The sequence below is a fragment of the Anser cygnoides genome, chromosome 3 (assembly GCF_040182565.1).
Source record: "Anser cygnoides isolate HZ-2024a breed goose chromosome 3, Taihu_goose_T2T_genome, whole genome shotgun sequence".
NCBI lineage: Eukaryota > Metazoa > Chordata > Aves > Anseriformes > Anatidae > Anser > Anser cygnoides.
The window spans coordinates 72,592,435-72,612,941 of NC_089875.1; the positions used below are offsets into that span (position 1 = coordinate 72,592,435).

The 20,507-nt window shown below is 36.7% G+C and overlaps 1 protein-coding gene across 3 annotated transcripts in view; it reads left to right on the forward strand.

Annotated features, from left to right (window-relative positions):
• Positions 1–20,507, forward strand: part of REV3L (REV3 like, DNA directed polymerase zeta catalytic subunit) — a 122,018-nt gene that overhangs the window by 96,172 nt on the left and 5,339 nt on the right. For all 3 annotated transcript variants that reach the window (XM_066994418.1, XM_066994419.1, XM_066994420.1), the window contains 11 exons: positions 2,943–3,058; positions 7,653–7,771; positions 8,401–8,519; positions 9,506–9,647; positions 12,653–12,897; positions 13,901–14,009; positions 14,882–15,088; positions 15,710–15,819; positions 16,879–16,993; positions 18,656–18,793; positions 19,842–20,032. In XM_066994418.1, the coding sequence (XP_066850519.1) occupies positions 2,943–3,058; positions 7,653–7,771; positions 8,401–8,519; positions 9,506–9,647; positions 12,653–12,897; positions 13,901–14,009; positions 14,882–15,088; positions 15,710–15,819; positions 16,879–16,993; positions 18,656–18,793; positions 19,842–20,032 (1,611 nt within the window). The remainder of the gene's footprint in view (positions 1–2,942; positions 3,059–7,652; positions 7,772–8,400; positions 8,520–9,505; positions 9,648–12,652; positions 12,898–13,900; positions 14,010–14,881; positions 15,089–15,709; positions 15,820–16,878; positions 16,994–18,655; positions 18,794–19,841; positions 20,033–20,507) is intronic.

Genomic DNA, 20,507 nt, shown 5'->3' on the forward strand with positions numbered 1-20,507 from the left:
CAGTTGGAATGAGACCCTTCCCTTAGTACGTGTGCAGTGTCTAGTTGGGAAGGAAAAGCAGGGTAGGCAATGCACTGCAAAGTGATAATCTCTGACTCAGTAATGTGCCATTACAGGCAACCTTTACCTGCCTTGTCAATGCAAGGCTGAGTTCAAATCTAGCACATTCATTTTTTAATCATTTGAGTGATAAATTTTCCAACTTACATGTAAATTGACATTAAAATTGTGTCAAAATATGTATTTTAAGTTAGATCTAGCAGTTTATTCATGTAAGAAAATGCATGTATCTGAAAACGCAAACTGAAGTATTTTAATGTCTTGTCTTGTAGAACATCTTCACATCTGAAGGATACCAGAGAAACAATTCTTGAGATTACATGCAGATGGTCTACAGAGGTTGTTTTATTCACTAGCTTAAAAGTGAATAGTAAGATTAATGCAGGAAGTGATCGAATGTTGTATTCAGTTGCAATACAAGCAGGGGTATTTGCAGTAAGAATGTAATACCCACCAAATTTTGAATAAGTAGGAAGTGAGGGGAGGTAATACACTACTTCTGCAAGGAAAAACACAAAACACTTCCTTCATCACAGATGGTAGCTGCTAGTATAGTTACAGTGACTTGCTGCTTCCAAATAGTATCCTGGTTTCTGTTCAGAACTGAAGTAAAAGAGCAAGCAACCCATGGCATAATAGATACTGTTTTCTTATCAGATAAGCAGTTCTTCACAAGTTTCACATTCAAGCATGCATCTGTTGTAGAACTTGTAAGCGTAACATCTTGACCTGCATAAAATATAGAAGCATTTTCCGTTTGGGGCAGTGTGAAACCAATTTTCAAATATGAATGTAAATAAATGACCAGTCCTGTAATGTTTTCCTTCATTTGAAATAATAAACAGCATTTTATGGTATGCTGGTACCTGGATAGTTTAGTTATGAGAATTAGCGTGAAAATATGTTAATTTTTTTGATGTTTATTGCCTGACTATATAAAATATTATATGATTTCTTTTGGTTTCAAATCTTAGATCGAAGCTATTCATAGTTTCAGAACCTCAGTTGACAATCATTGTGTGTTGTGTTGATCAGCAAATAGTGATCATTCTTCTTGATGCTGTGATTCTGCAGCTGGAAGAAACTGCAGGCTAAATTCATTTGTTTGTCCGTCCAAGTTCCAAGTAACTTTGGTTTTGTGCCACTGTGTGCTGTTCGAATGGAGAACAGAAATTAGTATTTATATTTCTTTTGCTCCAGATGATCGTTACCTGTATCCAGAAACAAAGAATCATTTCATTTGACATTAAAAGCAAATAGCAAAACATCCCCCAAATGCAAAGTTCTTTTAATGGTTCTTCTAATGTCTTTAGAATGTGAGAAATCAAAAATTTACTTTAAAGTCTTCTGCCTTAACAAAAATTGTATAAAAGCCTTTCCTTCAGAGGTAGAAGTAGGTGGTAAAAAGGATTTTGCAGATTTTCCTAGGTGATGCAAAAGCCCAAACTGTAGTAAGGAGATGGTCGCAATGAGTTAGAAGATTCAGATACTTTTCCCTATATTTTTGACAAAATGTTAGTGTTTGTGGCAGAAGTGTGGAGAGCCTCTTGTAGAGCTATTCTCAGAGTAGCTGCTTACTTTAAAGTGAGTTGTCATGCACCTTTGGCTGGGACATGTGAGCAAGGAGACGCTTCCATGTTAAATGAAAGTCTGAATCTTCATTTGTCATGTCTGTGACATAACTTTAACTTAAGATGTAGGGAAGGGGTATTTTCCTATATCGAGCAGTCAGCAAATGTTGGCCTTTTTTGATGTGTTTAAGGATGTAAAAAGTAGAGATCCTGTCCATAAGCCAGGGACCCGACTTCTTCCATAACCAAGGTTTACAAGCCTGTATCCTGTTGTGGGGTTGGGCATGGACTGTGGGTGCAGGACCCACATTATTGTCCAGTCCTCTACCTCCTTGTCATCATTCAGCTGTATTGAATCCTGCCTGCTGGGACTCAAAACCGAGCTATTTTTTTTGGCTATAAAAATAACAGAAATCTGTTTGGGCAGTCTTTTTCTGCCCAGCACAACAAAGTTATCCTTAAGCTCTTCTCCTACAAGTGACCAGCTGCCCAAATCATGACTTCCATTTTTAATAGTGCCTAATGAAAAGGTAGATGAAACAGGCTCCTCTGAGCCAATTCCTACCTACACTTTGATTTGAAACCACCTTGCTTGTCCTTCTGTCTAGTCAACTCCTCTCTGAGGCCTGAACTGGAAGATAGGCAGTGACAGTGTTGAAAAACAGCTGTCTTTTCTTTCTCTTATACCTGAGTGCGTCAAATTTTCTACCTGGCATGAAGTACAACGTAAAATCAGTTTTTCCTGTGTATCTTAAAGAAAGAAAAGGCTACCTTAAAGTAAGAGGTATTTAAATGCAACTGGCAGATGAAGTTGCCAGATGAGGTTGCCTTTCTCCGTGTCGCTGACAGCTCACTCAACTGTCAGTTGTAACTTTCCCAATAGGGTCATCATTTAGGACCAGCAATGTCCTCTGATTATTATAAAATACACTACAATATGCAGGACACACTGGTATTTGCAAAACATTTGAGTAGCTGAGTAGCAAATTCTATTCTGTTTCATAAAGAAAAATAATACTGCAAAGTTTGAGGAATGGACTACACTTCATTGTGGATCGGTCTTCTGACTACAATACCTAAAACCTGATAGATCTAGATTTTGTTCTTTATTTGTAAAAGCTGAATTAACAGAAGTATATAAAAAAGAATTGCTTTCCCAATGAAAATACTACTCCTAATTTTTTTTTCACTTGAATGCTATGAAAATGCTTTTCTGACCATGATTAGAATGAAATCCTGTTTATTCTCTGCTCATGGAAAATATTTTCTTAAATAATATGAAGCTCATTTTCCTTTTTCCCCCCTCTCTAGATATGACCCAGACATTTTGTTAGGCTATGAAGTCCAGATGCATTCCTGGGGTTATCTGTTACAGAGGGCTGCTGCATTAAATGTTGATTTATGCCAGATGATTTCTCGCGTGCCAGGTAAGTTACTAATGTAGGGTTTCAGTTCAGTTACAACGGAAAAGAGTCAAAATCTAAAAATAAACATATAAATAATGCAGAGTACTTTTTTGTATGGACCTCCTTTTTGTTGTTGCTGTTGTGTTGTTATAGCTATAATCACACACACACACACAAAAAAAGATACTGGTTTTCAATGTTTTCTGAATCTTGAAATTTCTTGTGTATTCCACTTCTGGGTGTGCCCTTTATGCATGAACCTAAGCTCATTTTGAATAGTTGTGTGTGTTTTCTTGCCAGGCCCCCATTTTGCATGCTATGCTGCATCCCAAAGTAGAAGGGGTATAGAGCTGCTGAAGCTTCTCCCCAGCTCATCACTGAAGAACAGTCCCTGTTTCTGTGCGTTGTGTATCTTTTGGTGTTAGTTCTAATTGTAATTCCGTAGCATAAATAAATTACAGAAAGATTTCAGGTCTTGGTGGTGCTTCTGCTACCTTCTCTTGCTTCTCCTTGGCTTCAGTCATATCTATGTCATTCAGGGTAACCACCATAACCATAGTATGTGGTTTCTCTGACTGGAGTACAGTGACATAAAGATGCTGCTGAGCACTATTTGTCCTGGTCAGCAGCTCTGTAATAAAAACCTTGCTTTAAATAGCCATTCTTGTGCTTCAGGGAAATTTTACTGTTCCAGTTGCTGATGCTTTCCTCCAGCATTCAGAAAAAGATCTCTTTGTGGTGGTGTTTTTTTCTCAAGAACATAAGGAAAGTTATCCAGGAGAGTAGTAAGCCTGGTGTCTGTACTTAGCCAATTAATAGAAACTATAATTCTGGAGACTGCAATTAGTGAACAGCTGGATAAATATATTGCCCCAAGAAGATTCAAGATAGCTCTATGAAGTGAAAAACTGCCTTAAAAATGTGTCGTAGCTCTTTGCAGTTGTCAAAAAGATGTGGATGGGGGAGATAGGATTTTTGTTAAAAAAAAAAAAAAAAAAAAAGCTGCTTTTGACAGGGCTCTTGTCAGAGATCTGTACAGAAACTAAATAGCCATGAAATAAGAAGTGTTTGCCTATGATTGTCCTTTTAAAAACTTGGTCTTGTTACTCTGTAATGGTTGAAAGAGCAAATGAATTATTAGAAGATATGGAGAAAATAAAATGAAAAACAAGAAATATACATGAAAAAATCTGTAGTGTGCTAGCACATTAGATAGTGTGGCTCTAGCCTCTTCATAACCTCTTGCCAATCAAAATGGATATGGGAGAACTGGTAAACATGAGGAGGGTAATTCAAATGTGGCTAATGATTTAGTAAGGTATGATTCCAGAATAGACAGACCTCAGTAAGAATCCTGTGAAATCTTGAGGGGTATAAAGGGAAATATGGCTTGGTTGTTCGTGATTTTTTTTTTCCTGACACAAACCAGAAATCATCAAATGAAGCTAGCAAATGGCAGCTGCAGAAGAGGAGTTGATTTTTCATCCCTGGCTTGTTGAACTATTGAGCTCCTTGCCGGAAGACAGTATGAATGCTTTAAGTTTGTTTACTTCAAGAGAGAAGTTCTTGGAAGAAGAATCCATTGGGTACTATGGTATATATGAAAGTAATGTCTGGCCCAGGAGGCTGCAAATTGCTAGATGTTAAAAGAGCTTTAGAGGGATTATCTGTAATTTGCTTCCCCTATTTCTGAGGCATCTGCTTTTGGGTACATGATAGAACGTGATACCGGGATAGTTGCATCCTTGGACTTACCAACGTAGCAGTAGCATCTTTTATGTTGGCATCCTATCTGCCTGGGCAGGAGAAGAACATGTTTTAGAGGAGCTAAGTTCACTCACTCCTTCCTTGACGTTTGAATATTTGTGCACTCCTTTTATACTTCCAAAACTTTGGATACTCTTGGTACCTATGACTTGTTTAGAAAATGTCTGAGTTGCAGAGACCACCCAGGGACAAGAAAACATAAGAACAGATTTACATCTTCAGCTGAAAGTTGCTTGTAACTGGATCTCAGTCTATTTCTAAGCATTTAATCTATCAAAAGCAGGCGCACATAACAGTTTAAGTGTGAGCTGGTCATCAGAGGTTACAACAAGTTTCTCTTTTCAGCACAAAGATCTCAAATTTGTGCTGCAGGAAAAATAGCTAATTGGATGAACCTTGTTATTAAATTCCTTTGATGGCTTGAACTGAGGTGATACAGTGGTTGCAATAATAATGCCTTTGGGTACAATCTTAAGATGTATTGAAGGATGTTCAGAAAACCTTTTGACCTACCTTGAGATTAGCAATCTCTTTGGTAAGAGTAATGGTAAGCGTTGCACTCAAAGGTTTCCTAAACCTTCAAAGATCACAAGGGCTTACTGCTCTACTGTGGAATTATGACTCAACTATTTTTTCATTTCAGGATGGGTTCATAACTTCTGTTCATCAACTTGTGTGTCTGCTTTTGTTCTCAAAGGCTGAATCACAGCTCTTGTCTTGCAAGATAACTTCGCCTGCACTTTGGTTGTTGCAGAATCAACAGTTAAATCAGCAAAGCTCTAATTAGTACACACCTTCATAACATAAGCTGTTGTTCGAATTACTAGAAGTGGAATACACATGAAGGGTTCCTTAAAGAAGGGTTACCTCTGTAGGAACTGTCTGGTTCTTGGTGATGTCCCTGTGTATTTCAGAGTCAGGCTTCCATCCCTACATCTATGGGGTCCTACCTACACAGCTTGGGTTTAGTTCTAGTGAAGGAATAAAGGGTTGTATTACTTAATACCGTTGGACATAAAGTGCAAGAGGGCATGCAGGACATAGGCATGATCTCCACTGCACTGTTACTCATAGTACATGAGTTCTTGTGCTAGGTGTTAGATGTACACCCAGAAGTGTAATACATAACACTTAAAATATTTCTAAGACCCAGGGTTATTGTAAGGTAAGTATCTTCTTTTGTTGAACCACAGGAGAAAGATAAGGAAATTCACACTGAGCTCCTCCCAAAAGTGTCATGCCGAAAGTGTTGGCTTGCATGCATGACCATAAACATACAAGTGTGTTCTGTGTTGCTTTGTGGCCTTCTTGTCCATGGGTTTTACCCCATCTGTGTCCCTCTTGCTTTTCCAACCCCTATGCTTCATATTTCCCTCCCTTCTTCACATGCTGTATTTTCAGAACAGGAAGTGCTCCTTCAAGCAGTATGCTCCTCTTTCCTCCTATTGAAATAAAGATGGAAGGTACTTTTCCTTCCCTTTCCTGTGATTTCAACTTAACAAAAGAAAGCTGGACTTCTCTCTGGTTTTGCTTTATTGGCTGAGTCTGGTGCTGCCTCTGCCATTTGCAAGTGAACTATTCATAAGTCATTAGGACACACCACAAGAGAAGTGAGTACTGTGCCTGTGCGTAGTGGCATTTTTTGTGTGTGCACTGTGGCCTCCTGTTTCCTCCTTTGCATCACAACTCAAAGATAGGGAGTGGGGAACAGAGGATGAGAGGAGACTTCTTTTCGTTTCATCTCACACACTTGGAAGGCAGGAAGACTGCCCGGCTCTCCTTCTCTATACTTTGTTCCCAGAGAGGCTCAAATGGTTCTGGTGATATTCCCCATGCCAGCTGTAGAGCAACTGTGAGTTTTTGTGAGTAGGATACTGTACAGGCATATCTGATAGAGTCAGAGTACCCAACCAACAGTTGAAAAATAGGTATGAATGTAGAATTGTGGGGAAATTGTCTCAAAATGCTTTCTTCTTCCGTTAAACTAAAAAGAAGGAACAAGACTAGAGGTTTGTGGAGGTGGCCCTAAAAGCACCTTGATTAATACATCTAACAATACAGAGCGTTTTCATATTGAATTTTAAACTCTATTATGCATTTAAAAAAAAACATCTATGTAAACTCAGGAAAGAATGTCAAAGCTGTAGCCTTAGGTTTACTGAAAGAAAGACATATACCAAAAGGACTGTCCTCTCTTGTGTAGTAGTATTTCAAAGTATATTTAAAAAAAAAAAAAAAAAAAGGCGTAAGAGGTTCTTTTCTCTACAGCAGTCACTGTTACAGAAAGAGTCACATTGTTCCTTCTGCCTCTGCATTTGTTCCTTCCTGTATCCTTCTCTCCATTTGTGTTGTCCAGAACTTACGTCCACCTGCTCCCACTCTGTTTTGCTTTCACAATATAAAAGGTGCTGAGTTTTCTCTCCCATGACTTGGTTCTGATTGTGGAAGATCATGAAAGGTAAAACCTTGAGTTAGAAACTCCTTAGGACAGAGATCGCTTTTCTCGTGTGTGTGTATTGTGCACTAACGTGCATGCAGCTAGCTCTCAAGTAACATTCAGCACTGCTTAGCCAATATATTCACTACGGAGAATATATTGCCGTGGACACCATTTCAGTGAACCCAAAGTAAGAGTTACCTTCAGAGGGATGTGCAAGAGTGGAAAAACATGGGGGAATTTTATTTAGCAGTTTTGTAGAAGACTGGTAAATAAATAATCTTGTACAATCAGTAACAGTTTTTAGGAATTCTTATTTTTCTAGGCAGCTCAAATGGGCAGAGAGATAACTTGATCTGATGTTGACTGTACTGTAACTTATCTAAATGTATTTTCTTTTAATGTCTTTAGATGATAAGAAGGAGAACAGATTTGCAGCTGAGCTGGATGAATATGGGTCAGATACAATGAGTGAAATAAATATTGTTGGGCGAATTACCTTAAATATTTGGAGAATGATGAGAAATGAGGTAACGTTAAAAAACAGTTTAGTGTGTTAAATTTATGTGGTTTTTTTAATTATTGGAGACTTTGTTGAAAAATTCATATAGTTTATATAGCTCTTTCTTTTTTGTTTTTAATACCCTTTCAAATACAGCTATCTGCTACTCTATGAGAATGGATTTTGCATATCACTAAAACGTAAAATACTGAAGCCATTCTCTTCTAGTATTGTTTCTTAATGATATTCCTTTATACTTCTTTGTGGGTCTTGAGAACAACTTATCAGTTATAGTAAGTCAGCTATTATGGTGCTTGTACTAAATTAAATACTTGAAATTATTTTGAGTTCTCATACTTACTTGTTCTGCTGTTTGTGACCTTACATTCAACATTCAGCTGATTGAGTCTTAACAGACTTTGTTCTGACCAAACAGATCTTTGTGATCTATTTAATTCTATGTAGTCTTTTCATTTGATGAGGGATATTCTTTCATGACTTTTAAATAGTTAGGGACTTCTAAATATAAATGTTTACACTTTGGTAACAATGCTAATAAAAAGGTAATAAATCAGTTATTACTATTTTTTAAAAGCATAGATTTCTTTGACTGTGAAAGACATTATGCATGTTAACACATTCTCTGCATTTTTACAGGTGAATCTAATGAATTACACCTTTGAAAATGTGGGCTTTCATGTTCTTCATCAGCGTTTTCCTTTATTTACTTTCCGAGTTCTTTCTGATTGGTTTGATAACAAGGCAGATGTCTACAGGTAATCCATTCTTACGAGTTTTTTTATTTGCTCTTTTTAAGGCCAGATTCTTAAAATTGTATAGGTATAAGCTAAAACCACCATAGATAGAAATGACCAGTTTAGCTCAGGTACTAGAACAGTCTACATACAGCAACATGACCTTACTTTGCTGTCCTGATGTGTTCTATTGTATGGTTATACCCTCAATATGATATCTTTGTTTTTCTATTTAAAAAAGCAAAGCTATTTTTCAGTTGCAGTCTCAACATATCTGAATAGATCTTCTGTTCTGAAGTTCTGTAAGGTCTTTATTCAGTATGTAGTATTCATCAGAAGGATTTCTTATGAACTGTCAGGTTTCTGTTTTACTTCACAGTACATGCAAACCAAGCTAGGCTTAAGAATAGTACAAAACAGTGTACAAGATGTTCAGAGAGTAACTGTAGCTGCTTAAAAATACCTGTATATGACACGTATCACAATGGGCTTCACTCTTCCTTGGAGTGTTTTGGTATTGTGTCATGTCAACAATTCATAATATACTGTGAGTACTGATTTGAATGTCTTAAATAACATGTATTTGTTTTCTTAAATACTTTTGGACTATGTGGAAACTTGGCCTAGTGTTGAAATTACAAATTTATATTCAACAAATACAGAAGGTTGTTTCCACAGAATTCCACTTGGGAAGGAAAAAAAGCAAACATGAACAGGTGAAGAAAAACTCAGGTTTCTATTTTAGTAATTCTTTAGGGTGCTAAGGCAAACAGGATATAGAAAGTTATTGAGATATTTCTTAGCATTAGGTTCCTATACCACGTTGTGTGTGTATCTTTAGAATACGTAAGTGTATGCTTGTGTGCCACATTTCTGAAAGAGCTGTATAAAAATGTCCTATGGGAAATTTTATTTGCTCATTTGTAATAAGCTGTCATAAAAATACATTTTTCTTAGAAAGAGCAGCATTGTTCTGATTGTTTATAACAAGGTGTTCACTTTCACAGATGGAAAATGGTTGATCATTATGTTAGTCGGGTCCATGGGAACCTCCAGTTATTAGAAAAACTGGATTTGATTGACAGAACAAGTGAAATGGCAAGACTTTTTGGCATTCAGTTCTTACATGTATTAACAAGAGGCTCCCAGGTAAGATTTAGTTTACCTTACACTTCACAAAAGCAAAATAGTCATTACGAAATGTTTTAGTTCTTCAATATTTTCAGAGTCAGTGTATGTATTTTCATAAGGTCAGAGGACTGTTTTGTATAATAAGAAATTGAAATGTTAAGAAAGGCAATTCAAATACAGTAATAGTTAGTCTCCAGAGATTAAAAGTAGCTGTTAAAAATAGTTAAGACTGCCCCAAATATAATTACTACACTGAGTCTCCTCTAATGACTTTGAGAGCACTAAATTTTCATTTTAGGTTGATATTTTTCACACTTACATGAGTTTGAAAGTGAACACTTTATAAAACATTAAGAAATTTAATCAAACATGTTTATAATCAAGAGGTGAGATGATTTTCTTCCATGGGAGGCAAAGCTGCATTGACTATATTGTAACTGACATTTCCTGCGAAGCAGACCACTGGGCAAGATTTGATGATGAGACAGAAATGGCTCTGGCTTTATTAAGTACATGTGTAATGCAAGATGCATGGTTCTGTTAACTTGACACTAGCATCAGAAGAAAAGTGAGCAGGACAGATTTACCCTTCTCTTTCTTTGGGACCACAGGAGTTTTCATTAATTAGAAAGGCTTTTCTTGCCCAGGTTCTGATTGACTAGGCTAACTAAGCTGTTTTTTTTTTATGACTTCACATGAGCCTTGAACAGCACCTGAAATTAGAAGACAATTGCTCTTACTCACGTGTTTGCTTCTGTTGTCTTTCCTTTCCTACCATAATTATTCTTTCTTACCATCTTTCTGCTTAAATAGACATTCAGCTAGCTGACCAGGATTTGATTACTTTGCCAAATTCTGTCAACAGAAAGACAACTTAAAAATTAATGACCTAAACAGACCAACATTGTCTTAAGGCAGCCAGAAACTAGCGTGTCAGTTCCTTAACAATTTCAAAAAATTAAAATGAATAAAGACAATTTTAAAATGCTGCCACTTACTTTCTGAGACTGCAACTGCCTGTGTCATCTCTCAACCCAACAGAGGTTTTTGCTGGTACAGAGCTCTATACTGGCCTTATTTTATTTTGATTTTTCTTTTACTGGTGAGGAGCTGGAGGTGAGGAGAAAGGGCTATTCACCAGTTCAGCTCCCTGAACTGGCTTACCATACCATCAGAAAGGTACCACAAGGGAAGAGAAATGCACAGTTAGGGACAGGGAGGGTGGGCTGGCATACTGCCAACGTAGATATGCTTAAACTATCATGATTACAGCCTGCGAAGACTGTTCTGCCTGTCATTTTCTCAAATGGCTGTGAGTGGGAGTGAGCAACAGAAACATGCAGCATTTTCAATCCTGACTGTTCTTTTCTCTTTCCTTCTGTGCACGTTTTTTTTTTTATCATTGAAACTTCCTAGATCACAGAAATGGCAGTTGCAACAACTCCAAGTTACCTCAGATAATCCTTTTTTCACTCCAAAGAACAATCACTGCATCTTAGGAAGATGTTCCTTTTCTCCTTATCTGAAACAGATGTTAGAAAGGATTTCTGTACTGAGAAAGGATTTCAGTTATTTTAAGGTTTTTCTTTTCAAAATTTTTTCTTTCATTAAGTTTTACAAGACTGTTCTAAAGGTGATTTTCTTTTCTTTTATTAAGCTATTTTGGATATTCCATAGCAGACTAAACAAGTCTAACATGATATGGTCGTAGGCATATAGGCTATTAGTCAGATGGTTGAAGAACTTGCTGAAAAATAGAAAAAAAAATTAGTTCTTGCACAGTTCTGCTCCCTGACCATCTCATCACGCATCTGAGCTCATCACTGGATACGCATGTGCACAAGGAAGGCAGCAGCAGCTTAAGCTACTGCACCACTGCACTTTCAAACTCCAACCTGTTTGTAAGGTCACAGGGTCTTGTTAAAGCTACTGATTCTGTAAGTTCATTTATAAAATTAGAGTTATTGAAATGTTACCTAACCAGTTCAGTACAATGACTGAATATATAGTGCATCAGGCAGAGGGCTTGTGAAGAGTTATCTAGTTGCTGACAAAGCAGAGGATTTTAGGATTATGTAGGATTGTTCTTTGGTAAGGCAGGATTTTCACTCCTTTGACATTTATATACTTAATTTTCAGCTGTTTATTATTATTATTATTGTAAATACATACAATAATATAAGTACCTGCTATTAGTGCTTCTAAAGCCTTACTATAACATTGTAATAATATATAAATGATTAGAGATAAATCTAACGTGGCAGCCTCCGTAGATGACGTTTTGTGGTATCTTAAACAAGGTAAAAGTACTTAAACTTTCTGTTATTTTATCCTTCCTGTAGTATTTGTGGCATCATGAGGGAGAAATCATGGTACCCAGTGAAAAGCTTTAAATGCAAAAAATGACTTTAGAAACGGGCCGACATACTCTTCCCTTGGTTCTCTTGCTGCCAAGTATATTGTAGTTACCTTGTACAGTCACAAACTTGGAAGTACAATTGTTACCTTACACAGCTTGCTTGTCATTTTTCTGTTTTCTTGAATAAAATTTCTGTGCAAATTCCTATAGAAAATGGTAAGCAAACCAACTGTACGTTATATCTTTTTTTTTAATGTTCTGTAAGTCTAACAAAAACACAAATTAGCAAATGCTCATTCACTGACTGTAGCATGGCTGTATAATTTTTTGCAGCCTGCTGGATTTTTAATTTTACCCTGAGCTGGATGTTGTGTGTTTTTTATTATTATTATTATTTTGTTTTTTTTCCATAGATATCACTCAGAAGTACTTTGTTTTTTAAAGTTAGGGCTAAATGCTGAGGAAACACAATGAAAAGTTCCATTAAGTGTGATAGAAAATATACATTACAAATAAGAGTATAGTTGTTTATTTGGGAAAACTATTTGTCTGGACCTTAAATTCAGGAAATCTAAGTGCGTATTTATATAATTTTAATACATCCATATTTATTCTACGTTTTTGGAATTATAGTTATAATGACTGTATCCAATCTGTTTTGCAGTATCGTGTGGAGTCTATGATGCTACGTGTTGCAAAGCCAATGAATTATATTCCTGTGACACCCAGTATCCAGCAGCGAGCTCAGATGAAAGCCCCTCAATGTGTTCCCTTAATAATGGAGCCAGAATCCCGCTTCTACAGCAACGCTGTTCTTGTATTAGACTTCCAGTCATTATATCCTTCCATTGTGATAGCATACAACTACTGTTTTTCAACCTGCCTGGGACATGTTGAAAACTTAGGAAAGTAAGTTATTTTTCTTTCCCTTACAAACTTTGATTTGGTAGAGACTTCAGCATCCTTTGTAAGATATTGAGAACCCTTGGTTATCCTTGGAAATTATGGATATGTATGAATAGCACCATTTTCTGTTAGAAAGTGTGAGACGGTAAAGATCAACCATGGGGGTGTGTGCATGTGTGTATACACACAAACACATGCACATCAATATGTGCTTTTTGATTACAGAATTAGTCTCTGTTCTGTTAAAATAATAATAGTAATTTGTGTGTACGTGCATGTGTGTACACATGTTGCATTGCTGTGTTGATACTAGTTTTTAATGTTGCTTCAAAATAAATTGAAACATAAATCTACTGTATTTTCAAAACTGGACTAGTATTATTCCACTGTATGTTCATAAATTGTTGTGCTCTTTTAAGAGTTGCGGTTCACTCTTGTCTTAACTACTGAAAATGAAAAAATACAATTAGTTACTTTATGTAGCACCTTTTATTGAGATTAACAGTAAATGTGTTAATTGGAAAAAAGAAGAAAAATCCCACTTCTCATTATAATTACCTTTATAAAACAATATTTGGAAGAATGGGAAGGTGCATGCAGTGATTACTAGGTGTCACCAGCAGGCCTTCAAGTTTCTGATTGGAAATTCTGAAGTCGTAGGAAGAAAATATATGCAGCATGTTACTTGGTAGACATGCATGGTTTCCATACAGGATTAGGGTGTGATTAGAGGCTTCCACTAACTCAGCATTTGGAAGTAATGTATTAACACACGGCAGGTAAATTACACTGCGTGGAATTCAGACATATATTGCTGCTTTTCTCCTAGAGTGTTTTGCATGTAGCTAAGAAATTTAAATGATGGTATGTTTGTTTATACCTGAGATTTATACCTTGTGATTCTGTCCTTGCTGGCATTATCAGCATTTTAATGTGAGTTGATGTTTTTGCTTCGTCGGGCTGTAAATGAACGAATCATCTTCATATTTAATTTTCTCTCTAATAGATACGATGCGTTCAAATTTGGCTGCACATCTCTGCGAGTACCTCCTGACTTGCTTTACCAGATTAGGCATGATATCACAGTGTCACCCAGTGGAGTGGCTTTTGTCAAGGTAATGACATTAGTGCTCTGTGACAGGCATTTTTACTTCCTGTTGGTTGTCTAGCTTAAGATCAAATTGATGTTGGAGTTTATATTTTGCTGCATTAAGAGCAGACAGAAGAGGGGGGAGGTTCAGTCTCTCATTTCCCAGTGTTTGTTGATATTTGTCAGCATGCTGAACTTCTGACAGTTCAAAAAATAAAATGTCATCTTCATGCTTTCATTTATACCAAAGGCTTATTTCATCTATAATTAAACTGTATTTTACTTGTGCAGTTTGGGGATCAAACAGTAATTATCTGCGTGTAACACTTCATTCTCCTGCTTGAAAAGCACAACGCTTTCCTAGACAAAGAGTCGTGGTTTGGGAGATGAAACTCCCTGACTTGCTTTTTATTGTTCTTATTTTATGCTGTGCATACTGCTGGCTGATATATAATGAAATCAATAAATATGGCCTGGAGCACATACAAATAATGTGCCAGTCATCAGCATATGTATATTTAATGTAAAACAAAATTTTAGGTAAAGAAAGCTTGCAGAATTTTAAAAAAATAATATTCCTTCACCTTTTAGCACTTCGAGAATTAATACAGCAAGTTAACTATTGAAGTCCCATTTTAGTTAATAAGGTTTTCTAAACATTATATTAGCAGGGCTGATGATAACAACAAAAAGCTATTAACCCTGCCCTTAAGAGCTTTGCATATATTCTGTGTTGCTTGTAATATTTCCATGACGAGCCAAACCATTGGTGCCTGGGGCATCTTGCTATTATTCATCTTATCGGTGATTATCTCATAGTTCTAGGTTTCGCTTCTACTCTTAACTGTTTTGGTTGGGCTTTTTAACCTTTTTTTTTCTTTGTTCCCTTTATGGCAGCCTTCGGTAAGAAAAGGTGTGCTGCCAAGAATGCTAGAAGAAATCTTGAAGACTAGGATAATGGTGAAACAGTCAATGAAGGCTTACAAGCATGACAAGGCTATAACTCGAATGCTTGAAGCTCGGCAGTTGGGTCTTAAATATATAGCTAATTTTACATATGGTTACACTGCTGCTAATTTTTCTGGAAGAATGCCATGCATTGAGGTAAGGGTTGCAGATAACAATACAGAAAAACAGTGGGAAAGACACAATTATTAAAAAATAGTAAGATAACATAGTATTATTATTTGAAACATGTAATCAAAGTACCATCATAAAAGCTGTTTATTTGTAGTACTGTTTTTGTTGTCCTTTAAAAAAAATCTTTTCCTATTAAAAACATTTGCAGTTGGCATTTCTGTAGAAATCTCTCCAAAGGTAGACTGCATTGCAGTTCTAATGGTGGAAATAAAATAGAACATTGTAGCTCTTTGATACTTGTTATAAAAGGAGGAATCAGCAAAATCCAAGAACTGGAGAAAACAAACCTAAGCAATCTTCTCATGTTCCTTATACTGTTCATGTGCCTACAGAAGTTTAAACTAAATTTTATTTTCATTCCTTTGGTAGTAACTTGGTCATTCTTCCTTTAATTCCTGCTATTTTAGGGTGATGTAAGCAACCTTTTTAATTTTTATTATATTCTTCTAAACAATGAAGTACAATACATTATCTCAATATAATAATTTTCTTAAACAGATCAAGCCAAGTTACCAGCATTTACCAAGAGCTAGTATTGGTTTCAGCAATAAAATAAAGATTTTCAATTTCTCTTTGACATTGCAGCTTGGTGATAGCATTGTCCACAAAGCCAGAGAAACATTGGAGCGTGCTATAAAACTGGTGAATGATACCAAAAAATGGGGTGCTCACGTTGTGTATGGTGATACTGACAGGTAACTAACAGTCTGTATCTTACAATGTTTTAAAATCGTAATAGTTCTTCATATATATATTTTTCTGTTGTGTCAACATGATTTATGATACTGGAAAAAGTAGACGAACCCTCTTTGGGATGTTGCTTACTGTCTTGCAGAATGATGCAAAGTAAAGAATGTTCATTTTCCTGGAGTTGCTTTTAGTACTCTTAGAAAGCACTTTGAAGGTTTTCTTTCTTTTGTAAATTTTATGGAACAGGAAGGAGAGGATAAATAAACACGTTTTTTCAGGTGTGAATTAATACTAGTCATCTTTATTGAATGAGCATTTTTGTGCCTGTTTCTGATGCCATTTTTATTTTGGAAAACAGTGATTTATTATGTATTAGGTATTACGCGTTGATGCTCAGTGGAAGGCACTCTTTTAAGTTTCGTAAGTGGATCAGTTCAGAAGCAGCCACCAAAGTATACAAAGATATGCTGCATGAAATACATTATATAAGTAGTTCCCCTTTCTTAGTCAATCATCCTTCTAAATGATGGCCATGCTGTAGGCTTACCCATCTCTGGTGCTAGATTTGGGTCGTTTCTCTGCTATAGGAAACAGCTTATCTGGTTGTTCCTCCTTAATATCTTGTGAATCCGGTGAATGATTTCAGCCAAAATTGATGGAAGATTTGAAATTTTAAAGATACTAAATTTGTAGTAGTTTCACACACACTAAAAAATTACTGCTGGGAGAAGGAAGTAAAATCCTCTTGCTGGCCATAGTGAAAATAAACAGCGTACCCAGAGCTCTCTACAGTTCTCTCCTGAGAACTCAGAAGTTTTGCAGTGCCTGGAGCCATCACATGCCCTGCCTACAAGAGAGCCCCAGCATTCATCGTGCGTTTGGCACTCCTGATCTCAGACTGAACACTGAATCTTCTCAGGTTTTTGGCTTTTCAAAATGAAGGCAAGGAACAGAATTGTTAACAGCTTGCATCTTTGCCTTGCCACCAGGAAGCTGTAGCTTATAAGCTTCAGGAACTATGCTGAACAGATTTGTTCTTATTTCCTATGTCTGATTTCTTGTAGCATGTTTGTACTCTTGAAAGGAGCAACTAAGGAGCAGTCTTTCAAGATTGGTCAAGAAATTGCTGAAGCTGTAACAGCAACAAACCCCAAACCTGTTAAACTGAAGTTTGAAAAGGTAAAAGGAGAATGTTTTACTGCAAGTGTGTTGAGTGAAAGCGTTGTTATCCTAAGAACAATGTGAAGATAAAAGATTTTTCTGGACATTAACTTCATGTAATGATATACAGCAGTCGTGCACCATACTGTTTCTGCACGTATGTTGCCAGCTCCTTCTTAATGCTTTAGCGACCCTGTCAGAGGAGCGCTGCAGAATGCACCACAAAAAGAAACATTCCCTTTTTCACATCTGGATGCCTGGTGGCTTGTTACCGTGGCAGCACCAGGCAATTTGAAATTCCCATCTCATCAAGTTTTGGAAATGTCTCCCTCGGTTTGATATTACATGCATGTTACCAAACAAATGTGGGCAACTTGGTAGTGAAAATGTACACCATCCCTTGAAGTGATTCCAGTGCATTAATTCCTAGCCAGATGTTTATTCTTCAGTCAGCATTAGCACACTTCAGGATATGTCCATGTGATACGTATACATATAAAATGAAAAATCATAAACATTCATTCAGCAGGCTTTTGAAAGAAGCACTAATGACTGCAAGCCATAGAAGAGCAAGGCAATGTGATACTAATTTTGATGGAATTTTATCCTTGGAAAGTCATTAGTAATTAGTTCAGATGCTCTAGACATTTTAAAAGTACATACCTGATTCAAGAAGTTCAATCGGAATTCATATGCAAATTACCATTTCTCAGTGAAAATACAGTAGAAAAATATTAACTAGAAAAGTCAGAATACCTGTGGAAGGCACAGCAACCTTTCCTCGCTGACTGATATACAGAGACCCTTCCCGTTTCTTTGAGGTAATCCCGTGTCATTAAGCTGAAGGAGTAATTAGTCAGAAAAATTACTAGGCGTAAAGATACGCTTGAGCAGATGTCCAAGTGCTTCACTTCAAGTGCCCTTACTCACTTTTGGGTCAAAATACTGAGTTTTTTGGAGGCCTCCTAAGACAGGAAGAGGAAAATGTATAACATACACAGCCACAAAGCTGGAGCATCTGTTAAAGAAGTGGAACACCTATGTGCAGGTGTCTGAACTCACTGCTCCCTCTTCCCAGCAGAGCCCAGAAGATGTGGCGTTGTCCTAGTAATAGTGAGAAGCAATTGTTCCCCATTCTTTCTTCTAAAACTGCTCAAGGAATACTCAGACCATCAAAAATGAAGTAAAAAGTTGGAGAGAAGAAGCAAAAGAGACCGTGACCCTAAAAATCCATTTATGAGGAAACTGTTCTCTAAGCATAGATATCCAAAAAGCATGCTTTCCCCAAATCAGGATGCTAATTGATTTTAGACACCCCGTAATTGGATGAAATTTGAGATCAGAAAGTTCAAACACCACTACTTTTGCAGAGACAGATTTCTTCTCTAATGTTTAAAATGAAGTTGTTGTCTTTTTTAAGAAAGAGAGATAATACATTTGCATTAAAAATGCTGGCAGATGCAGTCCAAAAAAGTAAGGATGCTCAGATTGTACTGTGTATCACTTTGCATCTGAGCTTCAGGTTGCCTGTCTTTTACAGCTAGATGAAGTACAAAGCGATTCGAGAATGGAACACCACCGAACCCCACTGAAACCATTTATGTTCAGAGCCACCTTATATTCAATACTGTCAACGAATACAAATGTCAGAGTGGGCTATGTTCTTTTTAAACATTCCAGGTTTACTTGCCATGTGTCCTGCAAACTAAGAAGAGGTACGTGGGTTACATGTATGAAACACTGGACCAGAAGGACCCAGTATTTGATGCAAAAGGCATAGAGACCGTCCGAAGGGACTCCTGTCCTGCTGTTTCCAAGGTAAGATACTCGTGCATTCTTTCTGAAAAACATCACAGTATTCTGTTATTTCATTGCATTTTTATCCTTTCTCAGAGTCTCTAGTCTTTGTTAGCTGTCTGAGACTTTGTTTTTCTGGTATGAGTAGTTTGGAAAACAAATTGAAGAACTTGTGCAGCATTACAAGGTTTTGCAGTTTCTACCTTAACAATTACTGTCTTTTGGCCCCTAAAAAAAAACATAAAAACCCTCAGCTCCATGTAAGTTCTCTAGAAGACCATCCTTGATCCAATTCGCTTTACGGGGAAGTAAGTTAAACTCCAAGATGAGGCAGACTTTTCCCTAAAGGGTGTTTGCTAAATGACTCACTTACAGAAATCAAGTTCAGCTGATAATTCATTTAAAATAAAATTGTTTGTTTATTTTAAGCTGTGTATTGGGATTTTAAAAAGAAAAGTTTCTTGTTCTTAATCAAGTCAAAACAAATTTATCCCAGTAAGAAAGGTAACCACTTAGGATTTACTTCCATTCTTCTTTTTTAATCCCAATTCTTTTGTTTGTTGAGGCAGCCAGAAAGTCGTACCAAAAAGTCTCAAATGACAGGGAAAAAAAATCTGTCATACTCTGAAAAACCTCTGTAATTGCTGAAGCAATCTCAGTGTCTGAGCATGGTCATGTCATGAAAGATGTGAAATTTCAGAAAGCTGATTGACTGACATTGGGATTGCATTGCTATCTTAAATATTGTCCAGTGTCCCAGGCACCTTCTTCTTAATCCTTATATTTATAAATATGAATTACTGTCAATAATGTCTAACTCTTTCCTTACAAAAAGAACTAGTGTGAGAAGAAAATACGTGAATTGCAGGCTCACGTTTGTGTCAACCTGAGAAAAAACATTCAGTAACATGTGAGTGGAAGAGAGGGCAACCTGTTGTCATATTAACATCCTAGTTCACAACTTACACTTCTCCTAAACAGTGTATTAATACTTGCATATAATTTAACTGAATTATTTGGAATTACTTATTTTTGAGTTAAAAATAACCTTTCTCCTTTGGTTGTAAAGATACTTGAGTGTTCTATCAAGCTGCTATTTGAAACACGTGACATAAGTCAGATCAAACAGTACGTTCAGAATCAGTGCATGAAGTTACTGGAAGGAAAAGCCAGCATACAAGATTTCATCTTTGCGAAAGAGTACAGAGGGAGCTCTGCCTACAGACCTGGATCCTGTGTACCAGCCCTGGAAATCACCAGGTAATAAAATTAAGAAGTGTTGATCGTAGATTTTCCCCTTAACCTTTGTCCTGGCAAGTTACAGGTAGCAGTGAGATGTCTCCTTCAGGTATTATTGCAGCAGTCGGCCCTGACTGTCTTCTGTGTGTGGAGAGAGATCAGGTATCAGACAGTCCTGGAAAGCCGTTCCTTGTTCCTGGAAAAAGCCAGGCATGTTCAAGAGTAAGGTCTCTTGTCAAGACATGTCAAGACTGTATAGTGATGTGTCCTCTGCTATTACCAATGCTTTTGTTTTTGTAAAGGGGCTTGATGAGCAGCAAAAACGTTGCTCGTCGCTCATAGATATTGCATATGTTAGAGTTAAAATTCTGTAATACTAATCTCTCTCAGTGCTGTGAAACACATTACCAGGCATAATTTTTCATTTCTTAAAAAGTAATTTACACAGTGTAATAAATAATGGGAGCTGGTTTTTTGCCAGTTTTACCTTGCTTAG